This window comes from Halictus rubicundus, chromosome 16, assembly GCF_050948215.1.
Source record: "Halictus rubicundus isolate RS-2024b chromosome 16, iyHalRubi1_principal, whole genome shotgun sequence".
Classification (NCBI taxonomy): domain Eukaryota; kingdom Metazoa; phylum Arthropoda; class Insecta; order Hymenoptera; family Halictidae; genus Halictus; species Halictus rubicundus.
Window position 1 is genome coordinate 1,167,650 of NC_135164.1, and position 24,435 is coordinate 1,192,084.

Sequence of the window (24,435 nt, forward strand, 5' to 3'; positions counted from 1 at the left end):
CGATTGCCTCTCGGATGATTTTCTGGGAATCTTCGGGATTTATTCGAGAGTCGGATACAACGCCACCATTTATTCGACGGATTTATTCGTAGATACTCGGTGACGCCGAGTATCTGACCGATTTTAGTCGACGAATAAAAATAAATTTCAGAATGAATTCGAACTCAGATGTCGCGGCGAAATTTATTCGTAACTTTTATTCGTTATTCGAAGCTCGATTTGGCCAGACGATGTATTTGAGGATTTATTCGTGACAAGTATTTGGCAGAGATCGGGGCCCGCCCTAGGGGGGGGGGGGCAACCCGGGCATTTGCCCGGGGCGCCAAAATTTAGGGGCGCCATTAAAACATATTGATGTTTTAAATATTCAATTAATAGAAAATTTCAGACTACCCTTGCCAGACAATTTCGCTAAAAAAAAGGTCATTTTGTTCAGCGCGGTGCTTAGTGCTTAAAAAGGGGCGGCAATTTGTTTTTTTGCCCGGGGCGTCGTATTCGCTAGAGCGGGCTCTGCAGAGATGAAAATCAGATGTATCTTTTATTCGAAATTGTATTCGAAGCTCGGATAGCCGACCTTTTTGTCCGACGTTGCCAAGCCATAATAAGTAAATACGTACCACGGTACAATGACTACCATTAATAATCGAACACTTTGTATCGTTTAAACTTTAAACGCTTGTTACGAGTCAGGGCTGCGAGCAACGCGAGAGGCCGGCGAGGGGTTGTTACCCCAGGAATATGGTTTCTATTATTAGTTAATATTGAAATCTTTGTTGATTTGAATCTAAGATTGGTTAGCCTCGTAACTTATATACAGGGTGAGTCACCAAACGTTAGCACCTCAAATATCTTTGTTGTTTCTAAAGATACGTAAAATATGGTAAGGACAAAGTTGCATGGTACAACGGGGCTGACACGATGCAAAAAAAATTTTTGTTTTTATGTCATTTTTTTGGAGATATCAAGGTCACCTTGACTTTTTTAAATGGAACCACCCTTTTTTAAACACCTACAATGATAGTCCCTTTCATTAGGAATTCAGTGACTATAATTAGTCCAAGGTCATTCAAGGTCAAGGACAGAAAAAACGTATAAAACTAAAATATGGAAGCAGAATACCTGTATTTTATAAATGTTCGAAATGATGGCCGTCTGCGTCGATACATTGTTGTAAACGAGCTCTGAAGGAATCTTGAACTCTGATAAGTGTATCCGACGTGATATTCGTACATGCTGTGATGATACGCTGACGCATATCTTTAACTGTTGTTAGAGCATCCGTGTACACGGTCTCTTTTAGCAGACCCCAGAAAAAGAAATCCAGTGGATTTAAATCAGGCGAACGTGCTGGCCATGAAACTGTTCCGCCTCGTCCAATCCATCGGTTTGGATATCGAGAATCCAACGTTTCTCTTGCTACTCGTGCATAATGAGCAGGACAACCGTCATGTTGGTACCACATATCGAAGCGATTTTGTAAACGGACATCTTCTAACAAAATTGGCAGATATTCTTGCAAAAATTGAGCGTATTTCTGTCCCGTCATCATTCCGTTAACGAAATATGGTCCAATTACTTTGTCGTTCAAAATACCACAACACACGTTTACGCTCCATTGTCTTTGATGATCAATTTCTCGCAGCCAGTGCGGATTATCCACATACCAATAATGGGCGTTCCGTAGATTAATTGAGCCATGATTAGTAAATGTTGCTTCGTCCGTAAACAAGACATTAGAACAAAATGAATGATTTTGAAGCAATCCCCATTGACAAAAGTTAATTCTATTTTGAAAATCATTCCCGTGCAATTCTTGATGGAGCGATATGTGGAACGGATGAAATTTATGTCGGGCCAGAAATCGTATTACGCTACTTTGACTTATGCCTGCTTCCCGGGCAATTTTTCTAGTACTCACGTGAGGATTGACAGCTATAGCTGCTAAAATATTAATTTCATTGTCTTCATTAGTCGTGGGATTCTTCCGTTTGTACTGCCTTGCATGTACACTTCCAGTACTTCGAAACAACCTGTACGTATTAGTGAAAGTATGTCTAGAAGGAGTGTTTCGCTCGGGGTACCTTTCTTCATAAAGTAGTCGCACTGCATTTTTTCTACATTCACAGTAAATCGTGATCATATCACACTTTTCAGTCATCGAATATAACATAGCGGAATCGCGTTTGGAAACATACTGATAGTAAATAAGAATGCTGAATAACATTGAAGAACCTTAGTATGTTTACTTTAACTACGACCATAGTATGTTTACTATTTCCCACAAGTCTCAACCGTGATAAACGTATTCTGCTTCCATATTTTAGTTTTATACGTTTTTTCTGTCCTTGACCTTGAATGACCTTGGACTAATTATAGTCACTGAATTCTTAATGAAAGGGACTATCATTGTAGGTGTTTAAAAAAGGGTGGTTCCATTTAAAAAAGTCAAGGTGACCTTGATATCTCCAAAAAAAATGACATAAAAACAACATTTTTTTGCATCGTGTCAGCCCCATTGTACCATTCAACTTTGTCCTTATCATATTTTACGTATCTGTTAGCGCCAATATGTTTCGGGCCCAATCAGGGACGGCTGCCGATGCTTTGAGCGGCGACCTCTGAGAGTCAGCCGATGCTTTGAGCGGCGACCTCTGACAGTCGGCCGATGCTTTGACCGGCGACCTCTGAGAGTCGGCTGATACCTTGAGCGGCGACCTCTGAGAGTCGGCCGACGCTTTGAAATAGGTGACAGAGACACCGATCCCTAATTGCCGATTGCCGACGCTACCGTTGACGCGACGTCATCGGTGACGTGTCGGATAAAGAGCCAATCGAGATGATTTCGGGGCGGATCTGGCCACGGAGTGGGGAAGGCAAGCATGCCTTCCGGTAAGAGGACTGTGGGAGACCGCTCAGCACTTACCCCAGAACCGCTGGACGATACGGGTTTCGATAGACCTCTTTGACATATCTTTAGAAACAACAAAGATATTTGAGATGCTAACGTTTGGTGACTCACCCTGTATATATGTAGATCATCAATACTTAAAAACTCATTGTACCAACGACCACCCGGCACTACATTTGTAAAAGAAACGGACCTAACCATAGCGCTGCAAATGCACAAGATTGTAAATCTTCCCTCCTACACAATAGGTTCAACAAAAATTGTAGATTCAGTATCTTCCTCATCAACGACGTATTCTATGTACCAAACTAGGTTCATAAACTTAACACAAAATTTAACATTGTAAATCTCGACGACATTCGAGATACGCTGCCACAAGCACCTACTCTCACACGAACATACACCGATTTCGAAATTTCACTAGATAGCCTAGACAATAAAATAAGCAAGTTCTGAAATATGAAACGCATCATAACGTGGACGTCAACCGGATGGTCCATACTCCAATGGACAGGATACACCGGCATCGCAGCTTGTTTCATCTACGGGCTCAACAAATGTGGGGCCTTCCACCTGCTCAAGACCTGCGGAGGACTCACCCTAAACATTTGCTGCATCTCCAGCAAAGCCACCATCCAAGGCGACAGACAACAAACAACAATCTCGACTGCTCCACCAGAAGACGAAGACTTCTTCAGACCCGTACATAGAACCCCAACCGTGAAATTCCAAGAACCAATCATTAGACTCATAGAGAGACCCAAGCGCGTTAAATTTACAAAATAGTTTTTCAGGGGGAAAAACAGTCTAAAAAGGGGGGAATACGACACCCTAATCTCAACCAGAACCTATATTTCATATAGGAACACTTGGTCGTAAGATTAGGAAGACCACCCGCTTTTCCTCTGAAACTATTTCTATATGAGATAAGGAAAAGCGCCCCTTTTTCCTCCGATAAGATAAGAACACTCCCCAGATAGCACGCGACGTCTTAAAGACGTCTGTTTTACGTCCATTTTTGGTCTGAACGTCTTACGTCCCAAAAGACGTCTTTAAGACGTCTTTCCTGAGACGTCGTTTTTACGTCCGAAATAAGTGTGAAAAGATGAATACATTTATCTTGTACGAATGAACGAGAGAGAGAGAGAGAGAGAGAGAGAGAGAGAGAGAGAGAGAGAGACAGAGAGAGAGAGAATGATAGGCTCTCACTCCAGAGCATCGCGGAATGGAGCGTGTACGCATGTCCGAGCGAAAAACAAGCGAATGGGTAACAGGAAAGAAACGCGGAGGACACGAGGTTGTAGTCGTTGTGTAGAGACAGAAGTATGTGTAGCGCCAAAGATTATTCTCATTAAATAACTATTATATTATTCTCATTAAATAACTATTATATTGTTAACAATAAGACGTCTTTCTCGAGACGTCGTTTTTGCGTCCGAAATAAGACGTCTTTAAGACGTTTCATTTCAGACGTCGTTAAGACGTCTTTCCCGAGACGTTTTTAAGACGTTTCATTTCAGACATCCTTAAAGATGTCTTTTTCGAGACTAAATAAATGGTATTGTCTAGGTAATTTAAAAATAGCAATTAATTTAACTTTCATTTTTATTACAATTTGTTTCTCGTTGTTCATTCCATCTGTACATGTCTCATGATTATTACGTACATTTCTCTCTCAAAGTCTTTATTTTACAAATAAACCATTTTTAACATAATTTTACTAGTTAATTAATTTAACTATTATAACCGCTCAGTTAACGAACACGCGAACTCTAAACTGGTGACCCCGACGTGATATTTTTCTTAATTTCAACCTTCATTCAATTCGTTCGTAGTTTCGCGTATAACGTTCAAAAAGTGCGTCCCAATCATGCCGATCTCTCGCTCTCCAATTCCGGGACAATTTACGGATTCACTCCCTCAGGACGATTTCGGACCTCCGCCAGATAATGTGACGGATCATGGAAACCAGAGACGGGACTCGTTTGAGAGTTGTTCTGATACAGAATTGTTCGACGCTGCTGCGAAGCTACGAGTAGACGCTGTGGCTGGTTGTCGCCTTCCGCCCTTCTGGAGAACAAATCCGGAACTGTGGTTCTTCCAAGTAGAAGCAGCTTTCGGAATCCATCGTATAAGGTCGGACGAGTCGAAATACAATCTGGTATTATCAAAACTGGATCAAGACTCTCTCCAGGAGGTGACGGACATAGTCAAGTCCCCGCCGCCAACTGGAAAATATGAAAATTTAAAGGCGGCCATTCTGCGCCAATTCGTAGACTCCACGGATCGCCAATTACACAGACTTCTCACGCAATTAGAGCTCGGAGATAAGAAACCATCACAGCTGCTCCGTCGAATGAAAGCTCTGGCGGGAGACCGCGTATCCGAGTTGTTGTTGCGAGTTAAGTGGTTGGATTTACTGCCAGGCAATATTCAACGTCCCTTGAGGATTTTCAAGGCGGCTGATCTTGAAGAATTGGCTATTGCTGCAGACGAACTTGTTGGAGGTTCGTCAACCAGTTGTTTTGTTTCGGCGGTGGGATCCCGTGCGCGCCCGCATTCACCAACCCATATGCCTCGAAGTTTACCCTCTTCAATTTCACCTGCTCGGCAAGACGAATTAACGTCAACTGTAGCCAACATTAACACTTCGCTGATACAGATCATTGAACAAAATCGACAGTTACTGGAAAAGGTTTCCGTCCTTTCAAGAGGGGGTTCTTACGGACGCTCAGATGATCGAGCCCGCAGTCCAGCCCGTGCACGTTCCCCAGCCTCCCTCGCCTCAGGTTTCTGCTTCTATCATAGGCGTTATGGGATGGATGTCAACAAGTGCGAACAGCCGTGTTCTTTCAAACCGATAACACAAGTGATAGGCCATTCGGAAAACTAGAAGAACCGGCATTAGTACAGGCGGCTGATGCCGGCAGCAGTTTTCAAGAAAATCGTCTCCATGTTCACGATAGACAATCCGGTATGAGATTTCTTGTGGACTCTGGCTCAGTGGTATCCCTCCTGCCACGTTCAGCTGTCAAGAGATCCCTAACTCCACAGAGGCTTGTCTTATCAGCAGCAAATTCGACTTCCATTCCTACTTTCGGCCTCCAAATGATCGAGCTCAACCTGGGTCTCCGCCGGTCCATTAAATGGCCTTTCATTACTGCTGGAGTTGCATCAGCCATCATCGGTGCTGATCTTCTTGCCCATTATGGTCTTCTAGTGGATGTCAAGCGTCGACGCATCCTGGACCCTCTGACCTCTATCACGTCCACAGGGGATTTCGCGCCGGCCCATATTCATTCTGTCTCACTGGTGGAGAGCGGCAACTCACCGGGTCCCGTTCCATGTGAAATAATTTCTAAATTAATCACTGAATTCAGCGATTTAACTGTTTTCATCAGCACCGCCACGCGGATTAAGGATCCGTTGGTCCAGCACCACATCCATACAGATACCCCCGGTTTTCGAACGGCCCCGCAGACTGTCTGGGGAAAGACTTGCTGCTGCCAAGGCAGAATTCGGTCCGTTGCTCGACGGAGGCATCATTCGTCCGTCGTCAAGCCAATGGGCTAGCCCTCTGCACATGGTAAGGAAATCTTCCGGAGCTTGGCGTTCCACAGGAGATTATCGCCGACTGAACGCTGTCACCATTCCCGATCGCTACCCTTTACCGATCATTGAAGACCTCCTCCAGGACTATCACGATTGTTCAATTTTTTCAACCATCGACTTGCAGAAGGCTTACCATCAGATTCCGGTTGCGACAGAAGACATCGCCAAGACGGCTATTACCACTCCCTTTGGCTTGTTCGAGTACTTGGGTATGCCTTTTGGCCTACGGAACGCCTCGCAGACATTTCAACGCTTCATGGACTCGCTGTTCCGTTCCATGCCCTTTGTGCGTTGCTACCTGGATGATCTTTTCGTGATGTCAAGATCTATCGACGAACACACGCGTCATCTTCGGCTTGTCTTCGAGGTGCTGCGAGGGGCCAAACTGACGATCAATCTGCAGAAATGTGTTTTTGCGCAACCTGAGGTCATTTATCTGGGCTACTCAATTTCCAAGGAGGGCTATCGCCCCCCTCCTGCCAAAATCAAAGCAATAGAAAATTTTCCCAAACCGGAGACCAACACACAACTCCGGCGTTTTCTTGGAATGCTGAATTATTACAGGCGTTGTATTGCGGATGCTGCTCGTATCCAGGCACCGTTAAATGACCTCCTCATTGGAACCGCCAAGTCCTCCAAAAAGCCGCTGGCATGGACACCGAGTGCGGAACAGGCAGTCCAATGGTATGGTGGAGAGGTTTCACCGATCCCTCAAGGCTGCCTTGATGTGTAGTCCTGAGACTCCTTGGCCGGATCTCCTTCCGACAGTTTTACTGGGTTTACGCAGCGCCTTCAAGAAGGACTTGCAAGCTTCACCGGCGGAGATGCTTTACGGCTGCAACCTGCGTATTCCGGGTGAATTTTTTGTTAAAGGGGACACCCCTACAGAACCTCCTATTTTTGTATCCAGGCTCCGCGATTTGATGAGAAGGATCAAACCAGTTCCTGCGTCCAGGCACAGCAATTTACATCCTTTTTCCCATAAGGACCTTGATACTTGTTCGCACGTCTTCAAAAGGGTGGATTCTATACGGAAACCTTTGGATCCACCTTACACCGGCCCACATGAGGTAGTGAAGAGGATCAACGATAAAACTTTCGTTATTAAATTCAGAGGCACAGTTAAGACGGTTTCAACAGACTGCCTCAAGCCGGCCTTCCTCGAATCAACCGCATCACCTAACACCTCGACACCATTACAACATCCATCCTCACCGACCGCCACACCGTCACGAAGAGTTTCGTTCCCTTCGCCCCCTGCGAAGGTCTCTGAGGGGGGAGTGGTTGTGGCGCCTCAGCGACGCGTAGTTTCTCCCGCGTGCCGTCCTGGCGCTTCGAACACTCCGAGAAGGAGAAAACAAGTCTTGAAGCCGCGGCCGCTTTTTCTCATTGATCACTCCTGAAGACGTTTACCATTGTTTGCATTTGAAGATGCACCCTAATCGCGGCCTTCTTGCTTCCTCCTTCCTTTTTCTTGTTTAATGTTGTCTAGGTAATTTAATAATGTTGTTTAGGTGTTCTTCCAATTCGCGTCATTACCGGGCGTCCACGCTCACGATTCTTTTTTTTGTTTTCTTATGTAACCACGCCGGTGGAGAGACAGGCTCTCACCGTGAACCCGTCGCCGGACCATCGGGGAATCCGGGCGACCGGACTTAAGAATAAAGTATCACTGTTTTTTTTTCACTTTAATTTAGCGTTCCTCATTTAGTCACCTTGTCCCCCCTCCCCAAAGAACCCTGGCCGCTGAGCCAATCCGGGGAGGGCCCGCACGCCTCGCAGCGCTTCCCGCACGAGGCGTGAACCGTTACAAGCTCATATACAATATTGTATAATATGTCATTGAAGAGGTCGTCACCCCTACTATTACATCGCGATTAGAAAAAAATATAGTTGCATTAAAAAAGTGATCTTGATATCTAGAAAAAATGACCTTGAAAAAAGTTTTTTCCAAATCATTGTATTGCCCCTTCGGTTAGGTTAATATTGTCCTATAACGTTTTCTTCTATCATTAATACTAAGCGAGATTTTCAAGGTGGTCAAGTTAGCTTGGACACCCTGCATTACATTTATAGTTATACATCATTCTGTTTCTGTAATTAGTATATCTTTTTAATCAAAACATTTTATTTTCAGCCGCTTGTTCGCAGTTTATTACTGCGGTTTTGATTTATTTGAAGCGGTTCCAGTAAATTATGATGAGCAGTGCAGTACTGGTAAGTTAAGAAAAATATTTTTTAGAGATAAATAAGTTCTTTTAAAAAATATAATATCTAACAAATAATCAGTAGGAGAGCAAACGGGGAATGCGTGCTGTCAGGGATGTCAAAAGCGAGACGTTGAAATGAAGACGGTAATAGAACAGAACCAATTAATAAGGGTTCTGCTGACCAAGCTGTTAGCGGAGGTACGCTCCATCAAGGAGGCCCAGTCGAACAAAGGAAGTGGGACACCAAGCAACATCTCCTTCCTCCGAAAATTCGATACATTAAAATTTCCTTAAAATTCTTCGTCGGATGTCCCATTGCCGGAAGAAATTCTGAACAATCGGGACGAATTTGAAAATGCAGTAAGCCAAATTTACAGATGTTATAAATAAATTAAAAGTAATTGACATTTCGTTTTCATTGAATTAAAAGAATGTACTATTAATAAATTTTTATTTTAGGTTACGGAAATGTATAAAATAGGTGGTAATACCATTGAGAGCGATTTGAAACGGCAAAGGTGACAGGTCGATCAAAGAGCAATTTTCGCGGAGTGATCTCTATAGAGAATAGCGGGAGTACAAAGGAATCTAATTCCAGTTTAAATATACGAGGCAATTAGCCACGCGGTGACTATTAGTTCGTTGTTATATAACAATTAAATAGTAACAGTGTGGTGAAGTGCCGACCCGACCAGGAAAGGGCTCGAGTGGCCAGCTAGGCGGGGAAAGAGCTTTAGCCCAGCGTTTAAAGCTGTTTAGAGGGGTAAGCGTTTTTAGAAATATTTAATAAATAGGTTAGTATATAAATAAAATTAAAAAATTAGAATACCGTAGCAGTAGGCTTATCTATAGGGTTTAGTACACGAAAATTAAGGGTTAGGATTAAAATTACACAGTTTGGATAATTTAAAACAGGTCTAAAATAGGTTAGAATAAAAATAGTTTAGTACAGGTTGTTTCAATATAGCCGGAATAGGCTATTTTAGCTGGTTTATGGGGTTTCTACAAAAATAAATAGGATTTTAGGGAAAAAGATCAGGGGAATCAAAACTATACAGGACAAGGAACAAACTTGCCTATATAAAAATTTTTCGTCTGAGGCTCCTGAAAGGGTTAATTAAAATTAAACACAGGAAAAAATCATCCGAGTCCGGAAATTTTTTAGGAGGTGGTTTTGGGCACGATTTGGAACATTTTTGGTTCTACAGGACGTTACAAGTTTGGTGGCCCGACGGTTATTATTGAATAACTATTGAACCAAAATAGCTGTCGGGAAGGTCCAAACGGAATCGGAAGGTTCAGGGCCCTCCGGACCCGCCACCTAATTTTCATAAATACCGGGTGCTCCATTAAAATCAACCTCAGGTAAATACCCGAGTTGGGGCTTGAAACTCGGTGGGGGTGTTATAGACATCCAGGAGGGAAAACGCTCCCGACAATCGAAATCGATCGATTACGATTGCCGGCGGGTCGGATTTCCGATCGGACCACCGGGGGCCGAGATAACGAGGTCACCCGGTAGAAGCAGGGATATCTTTGATAGACGCAAGATATACGATCGGTGCGCCCAAGTAAGGGCTATACGCAGCAAAAGGAACTTTCCAGCTAGCTCAAATAGTAGCCGAGTAATCGAAGGCCAAACCTTTTTTGTAAGCCGGGCACCGGGTAGATAGGTAGCGACAGCTACGAGCGGATCGGAGCGCACACCAAACAAGGTAGCGAAATATAAGAGCAGGCGCGTTTAGAACAAAAATCCGCGAAAACGCGTATACGCGCCTAGGGGCTCCCCTGGGGGCTGGTAGCGAAGGATTCGAGCGGAAACCTTCGTGAACAAGGGAGTTTTTGGACCAGGATAGGGCCAGGAAGGCAAATTTCGGGCAGATAAGGGTACTAGGGGTTAGGACAAGGGCCTAGGGACGCGAAGGGCATAAAAAAGAAATTTTTTAATTTTTTTTTCTCAATATTTCGAATTCCTGCTTTTTCCGAAAAGTTAGGCCGGTACTTCGCCTAGGACAAAAAAGGTATAGATTTCCGTCCCATTTCCTGAAGAAATTCATGTAAGTGAGGGGAGAAATCCTACAGGAGTATTTAAACAAGCGATTATAGTAATATAAGAGAGAAGAGAGAGAGAGAGTGAATTAAGATAAGTGCGCTAGAAAATAAGAGTGCGAATGCGAAACATTTTCTTCCTTTTTTATTTTTGTACAGTTAATCTATAAGGCGATTTTTTCTCGAGTACGAAACGTAGAGTAGATATAAGCAAACAGAATATTACACCGATTTTGTACAAGAGATTCAAGGAGATTGAATAAATAGACGACCAATAGAAAAAAAAATAAAAAAAGGTGGTAATACCATGTATTCCTTTGTAAAAAGGATCCTTACCACGCTATTTACGAACGACGTTGCTCTGGAATACAGCTGGATGGGGAGAAAGGGGAAAAAGCCCTTCCACTGCATGAAAATTGCGGAGCTCCTAATATGTAATTATCACCCTTAATTTGGTATTGCTATAATAACGATGATTCATATGCAAATCACTAAAAAAAGAAACTCTTATTCAAGGTGCTGCAGAAAGGGCGAAAATAAACGGCAGTCGGCGAGACACCGAAGTAGCCATTCAACTATGGTTGAAGAGGGCAGCCGACCGAAAGAATGTAATACAAAAAAAATTTTTGTTTTGTTTTAATTTCAATTTCAATTTCAATTTCAATTTCAATTTCAATTTCAATTTCAATTTCAATTTCAATTTCAATTTCAATTTCAATTTCAATTTCAATTTCAATTTCAATTTCAATTTCAATTTCAATTTCAATTTCAATTTCAATTTCAATTTCAATTTCAATTTCAATTTCAATTTCAATTTCAATTTCAATTTCAATTTCAATTTCAATTTCAATTTCAATTTCAATTTCAATTTCAATTTCAATTTCAATTTCAATTTCAATTTCAATTTCAATTTCAATTTCAATTTTAATTTTAAGTTTGAGTTTAACGTATTTAATATTAAGTTTATGTTGTATTATGCGTTTAATTTGTTTCATGTTAATTTTAAGTTTAAGTTGAAGGAGTATTATTCATTTAATTTGTTTCATGTTAATTTTAAGTTTAAGTTGAAGGAGTATTATTCATTTAATTTGTTTAATGTTAATTTTAAGTTTAAGGAGTATTATTCGTTTAATTTGTTTAACCCTTTTAGTGCCGGAGGCCGATATATCGGCCCTTGATGCACTGGCGAAAAGTGCCAGAGTTGATATATCGGTCCGCACCTTGTAGCGCTTTACTATTCGCATTGCGAGAGAACTCTATCTCACAATAAATTTATACTACGTTATAAATAGTCTAATTTCATTACGAGAGAATTAAAATAAATAGTTTTTCGGTTTAACTTTCCCTTATATTCTATATGTTATATTACTTATAACAATTACTTGTTTCGGATGAGATAATCCGTCCGGCGCCTACCATGTACCTTGGAGTTATTCTTTATGTTTGTTGTGCAATATTATTTATTTTGTTACAAAATATATTGGAAATGAAAACACGAATTATATACTTTGTAATAAACGGTCTATATAAAGTTATGATAAAAAGATGACTTTTCGTATGTGCAATTACGTTTTGAAAGAGAGAACTTAATTTTTCTTTTCTTTATGATCACTTACACCTTTGTTATTTATGTCATTTTCAATGAATATAGAAAAATTAGCGCCACTGTTTTATTCTCTATTTCGTCCTTAATACACTGCTTTTTGAATTATGTAAATGTTGCTTTTCGTTTAGTTTTTATGACTCTTTTTCCAAACCCTAGTAAAATCGTGAAATTCGGCCGGTTATCTTCGCATAGGCACATCTTTTTCGCCCGGCACTAAAGGGTTAATGTTAATTTTAAGTTTAACTTTAAGGAGTATTATTCGTTTAATTTGTTTAATGTTAATTTTAAGTTTAACTTTAAGGAGTATTGTTTGTTTAAGTTTGTTTAATTTTAATTTTAAGTTTAACTTTAAATAGTATTATTTGTTTAAGTGTGTTTAATTTCAAGTTTAACTTTATGTAGTATTATTTGTTTGAGCTTGTTTAATTTTAATTTTAAGTTTAGGTAGTATTATTTGTTTGAGCTTGTTTAATTTTAATTTTAAGTTTCATAAATAATAAAATGAATATACTTTGAACTCGTTTTTCTTTAAAAATTTTTTTCTCTCCCAATCCCTAATTAATCCCTATTTAATTGCATTTTACTAAAATTTATGAACGTCTTAAAGACGTCTTTAAGACGTACAGTTTTATAACAAAGACGTTCCAGAGACGTTCACAAGACGTTCGGAAGACGTTCGTAGGACATTCAAGACGTCTTTAAGACGTCTGAATGTCCATCGACAGACGTCTTTAAGACGTCTTTAAGACGTCTCTGTGCTATCTGGGTCGGTTCTATCTTAAAACTATTTTTTAGATATAATAAGATAAGGAACACTCCGCTTTCTCCGACGCGATAAGATAAGAACACCCGGTTCTATCTTAAAACTATTTTTTAGACACAATAATATAAGAACACCCCGCTTTCTCTGACGCGATAAGATAAGAACGCCCGGTTCTTCCCCATCCGTCAAGACATGGGAAAGAACCCCCACTCTCGCCCAAACTCCACATATATAAGCACCCTCAAATAAAGCTACAATCAGTTGCCATACTAAAAATCTCTCAGAACGCATTAAGTCCACCCTGAGTCCTCCTAGAATAAGATACGTCTTATTCTAACAAACTCCGAAGTCTCAGTAGTGTTCGCGTTACCACCGCGCACCGTGACAGAGCAACGATCGGCCGCTTGTGATCCAACGATCAAAGGATCCCGCATCGCAATGTTGCACCTTGTCGGTCTCCTTTTACAACACGACGAATAAAGATAATTTTTTTTATTCGAAGCGGATTTATTCGAACTTCGAATAATTTTTTCATCTTTTATCCGTATCTTTTATTCGAAGGCTTCGAATAAATCTTCGAATAACTTTTGCCAGCTCGATGAATAAACGGCGACGGCGCACAGTGGGCAATTTGGACGAAATCGGATTCAAAATCAAGGAACTTTCGATAGGAATGAGGTAGAGCGATGAAATTTTTTTAAAATGAAAGCTGAAACTTTGTAGAATATGGGGAAAATAGGGAGATTATTACCATCCAATCATTTCAACGAAAAAATGACTTCATTAGTTTTTGTCACAAAAATCTATTTTTTGCAAAATCCTGAGGTCGTAGACAAATTTTGAGACCAGATTTGAAATCAGCGTGAAAAAATCTATGGGAAATGATGTATAGCGTGTTAAAAAGAAATTTTTTCCGCGCGGGGTATTGGAAAAACCATAATTTTCTTGAAATTGAGCAAGTTTAACGAATTTTCTCAAGGTTAAAAAACGTTCGTACCATAATCTCCCTATTTTTCCCATATTCTACAAAGTTTCAGCTTTAATTAAAAAAAAGTTTCATCGCTCTACCTCATTTCTATCGAAAGTTCTTTGATTTTGAAACCGATTTCGTCCAAATTGCCCACTGTGCGCCGTCGCCGTTTATTCGTCGAGCTGGCAAAAGTTATTCGAAGATTTATTCGAAGCCTTCGAATAAAAGATACAGATAAAAGATGAAAAAATTATTCGAAGTTCGAATAAATCCGCTTCGAATAAAAAAAATTATCTGTATTCGTCGGATAAATTCTCGTCGAATAAAATTATTTATTCGATACTCGTCGAATAAAGATAATTTTTTTATTCGAACCTTCGAATAACGAATAAAGATAAAGTATCTTTTATTCGAATCGTTATTTAAATAATTTTTTATCTAAATACCCAGTTAGCCAAATGCCTACTCGACCAAATCCTGCTCGAAGCAAAAGAGTTATGTATTTCGTACCAAACCCTGCTCGAAGCAGAATTTGGAACTCCTGTGTTTTGATTGTGACACCAAAGTGTGTCGTGAAATTCCTAATGAAATGCGGCGGCAGTTGTTTGTCACATCCATGCGAAGCCTACAGGTAAAATTCCATGCGGCATCATGCGGCATGGGAGCCAAACTTTGGCTTCGTTATAGAGGGCAGGTCCGTCGCACTAAGAACGGACGTAACCTTGTTCTAACAGTAAATATCGGGAAAAATTGAAGTAAATCTTCCTGTGTAGGGTGGGAAAAGGTATTTTATTTAAGTTTCAATGCGTAATAAAGATAAAGTGATGCGTAAACACCACAATGTGTCGTGAAAGACAAAGCGCCGTGTTGTATAATTCGAAGAGCGTACGTGCGAGAAAGAGAGAGAGAGAGAACGAGCGCGAAGAGTGTGCGTGCGAGAGAGAAAGAAAAGAGCGTGAAGAGTGTGCGTGCGAGACAGAGAGAAAAGAGCGCGAAGAGTGTGCGTGCGAGAGGAAGTGAATTCGAAGAAGATTGAAAGAAGAATATGGAAAGGGATGACGGAATATTTTTAATGTGTATTAATTTTTTATTTCAATTGAATTTATTTTCAAATTGTTACAATTAGTATAATTGTAATATAATTTAATATAATTTAAAATATATAATTTAATTTAAAAAGTCAATTTAAAAAGCCAATTTAATTTAAAATATGATTTAATATAATTTAAAATTAGTACTAAAAAGTGCTGTTTGGTGTTTTTTTTTTTAATTTTTATTTTTCTTATTTTCAGTGGAGGGAGGTTAAATGCGTTACGCACAACTTCTCGGGGCGATTCCAACCCCGAGAAAGTGTGGGACTCCCCAAGCGATCGCCCCCCGTTTCAGAGGGGCGATGTGACAGCGAGGGTTTACCCACTAAAACTCCTCCCTCCACTTGCGCCCCCGGTTACTCCGCCTGCTCCCAGGGGTTAATATACCTCGCCGCACTGCCAGACGGCTTCTTGTGCCGGACCCTTTCCTTGCGAGCTTTCAGGACCACTCGCATCGAATCTTGAAATTCGAGGCGAGTGGGCCTTGAGAAAGATCTGCTTTCGCAAACTGCATCTGCAACATTATTTAAGAAAGATTATTTACACGGTCATATTAAGCTTATTAAGTTAATATATTAAGCAATAAATAATTCTTACCGAAAAGGGCCCGCACAATTTTCGTGGGACACAATGGTTGGCAACTGTCCGTGCCAAACCACGTGTATGAGGGTAGGAGGCTGTCTGCGACAGCCTCTCTAAAAGAGGCACTCAGTGCCTCTTTTAGATTGTACCCTCCAACATGGGCAAAAAAGTCAACCTAAAAAATAATAAGTTATATCATTAATATATATACTCGCACGTGTGTGCGCATATAGCAATGGAATAAATGCATACACTTACCACATTATTGTACTCCTGTTCGGAGCAGTTTTCGAAGTTGTCTACCTCTTCCCTCGTTCGAAGAGGTAGACACTCCGGCTTTCTCCCATAACTACGAGGTTGCTCCCTTTTGTTTAATATTCTAGAAAGAAGAAGTAAATTTTGTTAAATATTGCCATCATACTGTAATTTCAATTTCTTAAATTACATACTGATCCATTTTCTTTTCCAGGAGGTCCAGCTTTCTCGCGAGGTGCTCGTTTTGCGACATCAGTTGCTCAAATTGGGATCTTGTGATTGTTGCGGGGGTCTGTGGTGTTATAGGACGTGGTGTTATAGGACGTGGAGGAAGAGGACAAATCTATTGGTGAGGAGGTTGGTGGTGGTATGGGAGGAGGATTGAGCAACGATGTCGACGTTGCTCCATGACTCTCCGGCGAATCGGCCTCCAGAAGTCGCCGGAGCTCCTCATCGGAGTCACGAGCACTCGTTGATTGAAAGGGGCGTTTCCGTCGCCGAGGCTCCCCATCCGACGAGGTGGTCTTATACCTCGCCGGCTTCTGAATTGTCCTCTCTGGTCGACGGTTTGGAATCTGAAAAACATATGAAAAATAATATAATGATATACCGATAATATATACAATATTTTAGATTAATTATATGATACAGGAGACTGAAACTTACCTTTTCCATTGCCTCAATTGTCTACGAAATTCGCTTCTCGAAATATGATCTTCTTTATGGGATGCACGATAGCGAATGACCGTAGCGAGTTGCATTTTTCTGCATGCGGTCGTTATAAACAAATGACATTCAAATTCCGCGCCAACTGTGCGCATGCCCTTAAGGATCTAACACAATAATACGCGTAAATATTAATGCACACATTATTAATTTAATTAATTTAATTCTTAATTTTTAATTTTAATTCATTAATTTCTTTTAAAGCTATAATATGTATAACTTTTAATTTATGATGCGCGTATGTTAGGTGTTGCGCGTTACGGGATCATGCGCAGTGCAGTTTGCGACACCAGACCGGGAACAACACCTCTCACGACGAAGGTGTCGGTGTTTCGACACGCGCTCTGATTCCGTCTTGTTTGATTAGTGATTCCTTTGTTAGTTAATTACTAATTATTAAGTTCGTGAATTAACTCTGAAGCAGTGAAGACTGGATGAGCAGTGGATTTGAAGGAAGGAAGGATAGAAGCAGAGAAGACGCCAGATAAGTATTGCCACGTGGTATTGTTACCAATACACGTAACACATTATTATATATTTGGTATATTCTTTATTCAGTTTTCTTTTACCCCCATGGATCGTAGATTTTTGAAAAATTCGGTTTCGCGAAAACCGTATAATAAATTAAGCGATAGGCAAAAACGAAGTATTTGGCGCGAAATAACCTTAAATTTGAGGAAGTATTCACGTGACAATGAATTACAAAGTCCCCCTAATGTTGATAATCTGCAGGACATTCCCAGAACGTCTTCCTTATCCGTGCCTGTCAGTAATAATAATAATGAAAGTCTTCTTAATATTCCCACCACATCTTCATTCACGCATGATTCCTCTTCTACCTCTTCATGCGATGATGTGGTTTGGGAGTCCGCTGGTACTGTTTCAGAAGTATTATTTCGTGATCGTTTGGCATCTTGCTTTGTGGACAATAATTTAACGCACACTCAGGGGAACAACATCTTATCTCTTCTACGTACCCATTCGTGTTTTTCTAGTTTGCCGAAAGATATAAGAACGCTCATTGGTACACCACGTACCAGTGTGGTCACCTCTGTGGTAGAACCAGGAGAGTATGTTCATTTTTATGTAGAGTTGAAAATAGTTAAACAGTTATCTCAATGTTCTTCAGTAATTCCTAGAATTAAAAAAAATTTTTTTTCTTCGAAATATATCGATTGTACAATGAGAACAGAACACATATCCATATCACGTTCTAATGTAAGGCCCTTTTTGTTTGTAGGAAGGAGAAACTTCAAGAGTGGTGCGCTGTCCGTGTCCGCTGATGAAAGGAAGCATAGCAAAAATAAATAAATAAATATATTGTTAATAAACTCTTCTTAAGCATCCCTACACCTTATTTTCCATTCGAGGGTTTTATTTCCATTATTTTAAGATTTGAATATTTATTTTTTATTTTATAACAGTTTTGTTACGATAATTGAATTTTATATCATTTTTGTTTCCTTCATGTAACTTGTACAGTTCATTTTTTTAAATTTTATTATCTATTCGTTTTCTTTCTTAAGATTATAAATATGAAACAAATAAATAATATAATACAAATATATGTAATATAAAAATAAATTAAGATTAAAATAAATACGTTTGTAAATTCAATTTTCCCTCTCGTCGTTTATTCCGATTTTTCCCGATATTTACTTTCAGAACAAGGTTACCCCTTTCTTATTGCGACGGACCTGCCCTCTATAACGAAGGCTGATCGAAGCGAAAGTTTGGCACGAATATGGCGTGGCAGATTTTCTACTGGAATACATATGGTAATGCGGCGGCAGATAGATGGCACTTCCGTGTCAAATTTTAGTGGCAGATTCAAAGCATTTTGCTTACTGGGTAATGCCCAACTCTGCCTGGCAGCAGGCGACGCGATAGCTGATGGCCGATTTGGGTCTCACAGCTATCGATTGTCTAAGCATTGACTGTTTATTGACGGTGAGAATGTTTAGAAAAGGCAAGCGACCCGAGGTCGTATTGCCAAAGATAAGGGACTCTTTGTCCTGAAGGATCTGGCCACGGAGTGGGGAAGGCTATGCCTTTTGGTAAGAGGACTGTGATGAACCCCACGGCACTTACCCCAGAACCTTGGGACCAGAAACTCCTAGTTTCTAACATACGAGATAATAAACATTTTTATATTAAAAATGCAATATAAAATATTTTATTTGCCCTATATTTCAATATATCAACATGACTTCCAACAGTTTCCTCATTTTGAAAATAATATCTAACTACTGAATTTTTATAAAACCGGTATCTCTGAAACTTCAATACGAAATACGCACTTTCTTCGAATGTTTGGAGATGTCCAATTTTTTTCAACAAACATGTTTGCATAATCAGAAAAAAATGTAAAAAATACACATTAATAATCACAACGAAGACACAGCGAACATAATAATATAAGCGGGGTCAACCGAGAAGTTCGATATAAAATCGGGAATTTTATGCTTTCGGATTTGTGTCAAAATCAATTTTTCCACCTAAAATTCTGAAAAAAATCTCACTCCTGTATGCTAGTAAGTAGAATATCCTTGAATTTTTTCGTAATTTTTGTTGGTCACGGTGTGACTAAAAATCAATTTGATTCGGGGGTCACTTTTGAACATCTTAGACGGCTATAGCGAAAAAATAAAAAAAAATTATTTAAAAAATGCAAAATATATTATATTTCCGTCACATTTTTTAGGAAAATTTGTAGTCCAAATTTCGCTGTAATAAGTTTTTTAGAACAAAAGTTATAGCGAAATGTGATCGCGACTCGCACGTTCGAAACTTTGGTAACGTGAATAATTGCGGAGGAACCCGTCGAACGTCGCATAGGTAGCGAACACGAACAGAGAAAAGGTGCGTGTGTGCGTAGTGCGGAAGGAGGGAAATGGGTGGCGATGTTTGGCGGTTTGGGCATTCCGTCCACGACTGGAAACGACGGTACACAACCACGTGCACATCATAAACAACGCATTATACGGTACGTATAAATGTTTATAATCAGTATTTTATACTAATATTGTAAAGTGTACATTGTTGGGTAGGAACGAAAGTTCGTAGGGTTTCCAAATTGAAATTGAAAAATAGGAAAGATATTTAGAAATCCGACAAGAAGTAATAGAACAGAAGGGAAAATATGTTATTGAATAATTCTATGAATACATATCTATCGGTAATTGTGCATAAGAAGCCACACGACATCGACTTCGAAGCTCTTTCAATATGTTGTCAAGATGGAGATTTTGAACAATTTTTCCCCATGCATGCCGCCGCCGAATTGTGGATTCGGGGCCTCGAAAACCTGGCACAAATTCGAAGTGTGAACATTCGAGAATTCATGATGACTCGTATGTAAATGGTACAATATGATCTTGTAGAATTAGTAAAAAGTAATGATGTTGAAAGCGTAAATTCGGTGTCATTGCAGTTCAAAATTGGTCATTGCTATCGAGTTTAGTTATACCGTGAAAAATACATGTTCTAATATGTTAATATTTTTATAAGTACGCGACATTATTTACCAACCAAATGAAAATATGGCTTGATCGTCTAGTGGTAAGTAAAGGATTACATGTCGTGGTATTTGGAAAATATTCTAATATTTAATTACAGAGAACTGTTTTTGTTACTTTGAAAAAATAGTCAAATTTGCATACATTTCTAAGCTGTTTGTTATGTTCCCAGTGGGTTCCAGACAAATTTTTTTGCAAAATGTCGAGAGTTTATCTAACTGTAATGCTAAAAAAGAACAAGTTGCACCTTTTTTGCACTGCCAGAGAAATTACATATTTTTTTACGTGCGGTACGATCGATCTATATTTCGACGATATTCGTCTTCTGGTCGGACTGCTCTGTTCAGCCAACGTACATCGCGACATTGTATACAAACTTGGCCATGATGTTTCAATGTTTTCGCTTACGGTGGCTGAGCAGTACAGTCCGCTGCAACTTTTTGTTTTTTAGTATTACAGTTAGATAAACGCACTGTGCACATAACAAACAGCTTAGAAATGTATGCAAATTTGACTATTTTTTCAAAGTAACAAAAACAGTTCTCTGTAATTAATTATTAGAATATTTTCCAAATACCACGACATGTAATCCTTTACTTACCACTAGACGATCAAGCCATATTTTCATTTGGTTGGTAAATAATGTCGCGTACTTATAAAAATATTAACATATTAGAACATGTATTTTTCACGGTATAACTAAACTCGATAGCAATGACCAATTTTGAACTGCAATGATACCGAATTTACGCTTTCAACAATCATTACTTTTTACTAATTCAACAAGATCATATTCTACAATTTACACACGGGTCATCATGAATTCTCGAATGTTCATACTTCGAATTTCTGCAAGGTTTTCGAAGCCCCGAATCCACAATGCGGCGGCGCACAGTGGGCAATTTGGACAAAATCGGATTCAAAATCAAAGAACTTTCGATAGAAATGAGGTAGAGCGATGAAATTTTTTTTAAATAAAAGCTGAAACTTTGTAGAATATGGGAAAAATAGGGAGATTATTACCATCCAATCATTTCAACGAAAAAATGACTTCATTAGTTTTTGTCACAAAAATCTATTTTTTACAAAATCCTGAGATTGAAGACAAATTTTGAGACCAGATTTGAAATCAGCGTGAAAAAATCTATGGGAAATGATGTATAGCATGTTAAAAAAAAATTTTTCCGCGCGTGGTATTGGAAAAACCATAATTTTCTTGAAATTGTGCAAGTTTAACGAATTTTCTCTAGGTTAAAAAACGTTCGTACCATAATCTCCATATTTTTCCCATATTCTACAAAGTTTCAGCTTTAATTTAAAAAAAGTTTCATCGCTCTACCTCATTTCTATCGAAAGTTCTTTGATTTTAAATCCGATTTCGTTCAAATTGCCCACTGTGCGGCGGCCTGCATGGAGAAAAATTGTTCCAAATCTTCATCCCGACAACATATAAAAAAGAGCTTCGAAGTCGATGTCGTGTGACTTCTTATGCAGAATTACCGATAGATATGTATTCATAGAATTACTCAATAACATATTTTCCCTTCTGTTATATGACTTCTTACTGTATTTCTAAATACCTTTGCTATTTTTCAATTTCAATTTGAAAACCCTACGAACTTTCATCCCTACCCAATATCATGTGATAATGATATTTTATATTGTATTGTGTTTTTGTTTGTAATGTAGATGGAACAGATTCCCACCAACACAGCGGCAGTGGTGCCAGCACCGGCGGGGGTGGTGCCAGCACCGGCGGGGGTGGCGCCAGCACCACCGACGGCTCCAGCAACGCTGTCACTACCGGCGGCAGTGACGGCGGCCGTCGCCCGCCTTAGGATTGGGAGGCCAATCACAAATGTAGTGAGTAGACGGTATATTTTATCATTCGTAAAGATTTATTATTTATTTCTAAAACGTTACATTTTTTCCAACAGAAAATTGAAAACGGCCGCGGCGACGTTGCCAACACATCCGCTGCCTCGGCATCAACGCCCCCCCCCCCCTCCACCAAGCCCCGTCATCCAAATGACGGAGGAAATGCTTGTGAGTTAGAAAAACATAAAAATATGTTATATATATGTTAAATATAAATCTTGTATATAAATGTTGTGTACATGTTTCAGGCAAAGCTCATGAAAAACATGAAAAGAAATTCATATCGAAGAGGGGGCCGGCGCGGTGGCCGCGGCTGGCGAGGCGGCTACAGGGGGCGCGGAGGCCGCTGGGGGCGTAAAGGCAGCGGGGGGCGTGGCAACAAATCTATCATAATAAATATGTAAAAAAAATATATTCTATTATGTTTTTTTATTTTCCTAACTTTTCCTTTTTCATATCATCCTCAAAATATGCATCCATTTTTTCCCCATTTTTTCTCCTCGGCATTATCGAGGAATGATTCGCGGCATCCCGGACCCTTGCTATTCTCGTAGGTACACGTACACGCCGACCTGGCGGTGTGTGAGTGTGCCGAGGCACGGCTGTTCGAACGAAGCTACGGCAGCGCCGTCGTTTACGATGTCGGCCACGCGTGCTCAGATCGCCTCTCTGACAGGCATCATGCGACCGAATAATGCAAAATGTTGCTCGAAAATGCAAGAGTCGGACCTGTTTGATGGCGAGCGCTCTAGATTTATCTTTTATCTAGCGCTTTTGACTACTGATAAGCCCCATCTTTGCATTATCGAGGAATGATTCGCGGCATCCCGGACCCTTGCTATTCTCGTAGGTACACGTACACGCCGACCTGGCGGTGTGTGAGTGTTGCGCACGACTCTCATTCGAGCATAGTGACTGCTGACGACGACAATGATCGGAAAGAGAATACAGCGCTCGTAGCGAAAAATGCCGGAACTATATTTGAGCAAAATAATAGCTGTGGGATGGTTTTTCGGGGGCGGCAAATCCTTTGTTTAATACGTAATTATACAATATAATAGGCGTTGCATTGACATTGTATATGTCACCGCTAGAGCGCTCGCCGTCAACATTCTCAATAAGAACCCGGTTATTTAAGAAAATGTGTCCTTATATCTACATTCTGCCGAATATTGCAAATTACGCCTAGAAAACGCAAAAGTAGGACCTGTTCGTTCGCGAGCGCTCTAGATTTATCTTTTATCTAACGCTTTTCACCCCTGGAAAGCCCCATCTTTGCATTATCGAACAATGATTTGCCGCCTCCCGAACCCTTGCAATCTTTTTCGTTCTTGCGGATCTAGCGTTGTGTGGGGCATACCATGGCACACGCACACGGCACGTACACGGCACATACACTGTCATTTGAGCTTCTCCTAGCGGCCGTTTGTAGCGTGAAGATCGCTAGGAAGCTTCTCCTAGTTCCTGTTTGGAGCGTGGCGACTCAAGGCCACGTAGGAAAACTGGCCCTTAAGGGCCCGGAGCGCCAAAAGTAGAGTGACTACATTACCGACAAAATATGGTTTTACGGAGATCAAGTTTTCGTCCTTAAAAAGGAATATTTTGTCGCTGGTAAAGGGCTCATTCGAAAGAGGAAGGTTCAATCTAATGCGGGCTGGTCATGAGCTGACGAGATTATGGAGATATTTGGAAATATGAGCGTTAGAAGTAGGCCAAACATTGACGATGCACGTGCCGTGGAATTCAAGCATTTTTCTGCCATTGGATGAGTTTTCTGGATGATGTCGAGACCAGCCCGCATTAGAAAATATCTCCAGCTACAAATTGAGCTATAATTTGTCTTGATTCTGTTGCGAAATAAAGGCGAAAACTTGAAGCACGTTTCTGGCGTCAGAATTCATAATATCGATAATACAGAGCAAAAAAATGTGACAAGTTTAGTTGAGCTGGAGCTCGTCAGGTGGCGCCTAAGTAGAAGGACTGTCGAAGTGGGATTGGAGGAAACTGCAAGCGTAGATTGTGGTTATGTTCGACGCCTATTCGCTCATCGGCAACGTGCGTCTGTATATGTGTGTATATGTATATAATTTTCCTATACATGCAAATAATCCGCTAGTTTGATGTTTCGGACTCATGCAAGCAATGTGCAGTTGTCCATATACGCATATAGCATAGTCGTAGCTGTAGCTTCATGTATCATATGAAAAAATATATTCGGTCTGCAACATGAACAACAAGTGTCAGGATATTTCCATCAAATAATTTAC

At 40.2% G+C, this 24,435-nt stretch overlaps 1 protein-coding gene across 1 annotated transcript in view; it reads left to right on the forward strand.

The window, feature by feature from the left end:
- Positions 1–23,933, forward strand: part of LOC143361999 (uncharacterized) — a 533,154-nt gene extending 509,221 nt beyond the window's left edge. The window contains exon 3 of the mRNA XM_076801769.1: positions 23,683–23,933. Coding sequence (XP_076657884.1) covers positions 23,683–23,866 — 184 coding nt within the window. The 3' untranslated portion in view covers positions 23,867–23,933. The remainder of the gene's footprint in view (positions 1–23,682) is intronic.
- The last annotated feature ends 502 nt before the right edge of the window (positions 23,934–24,435 follow it).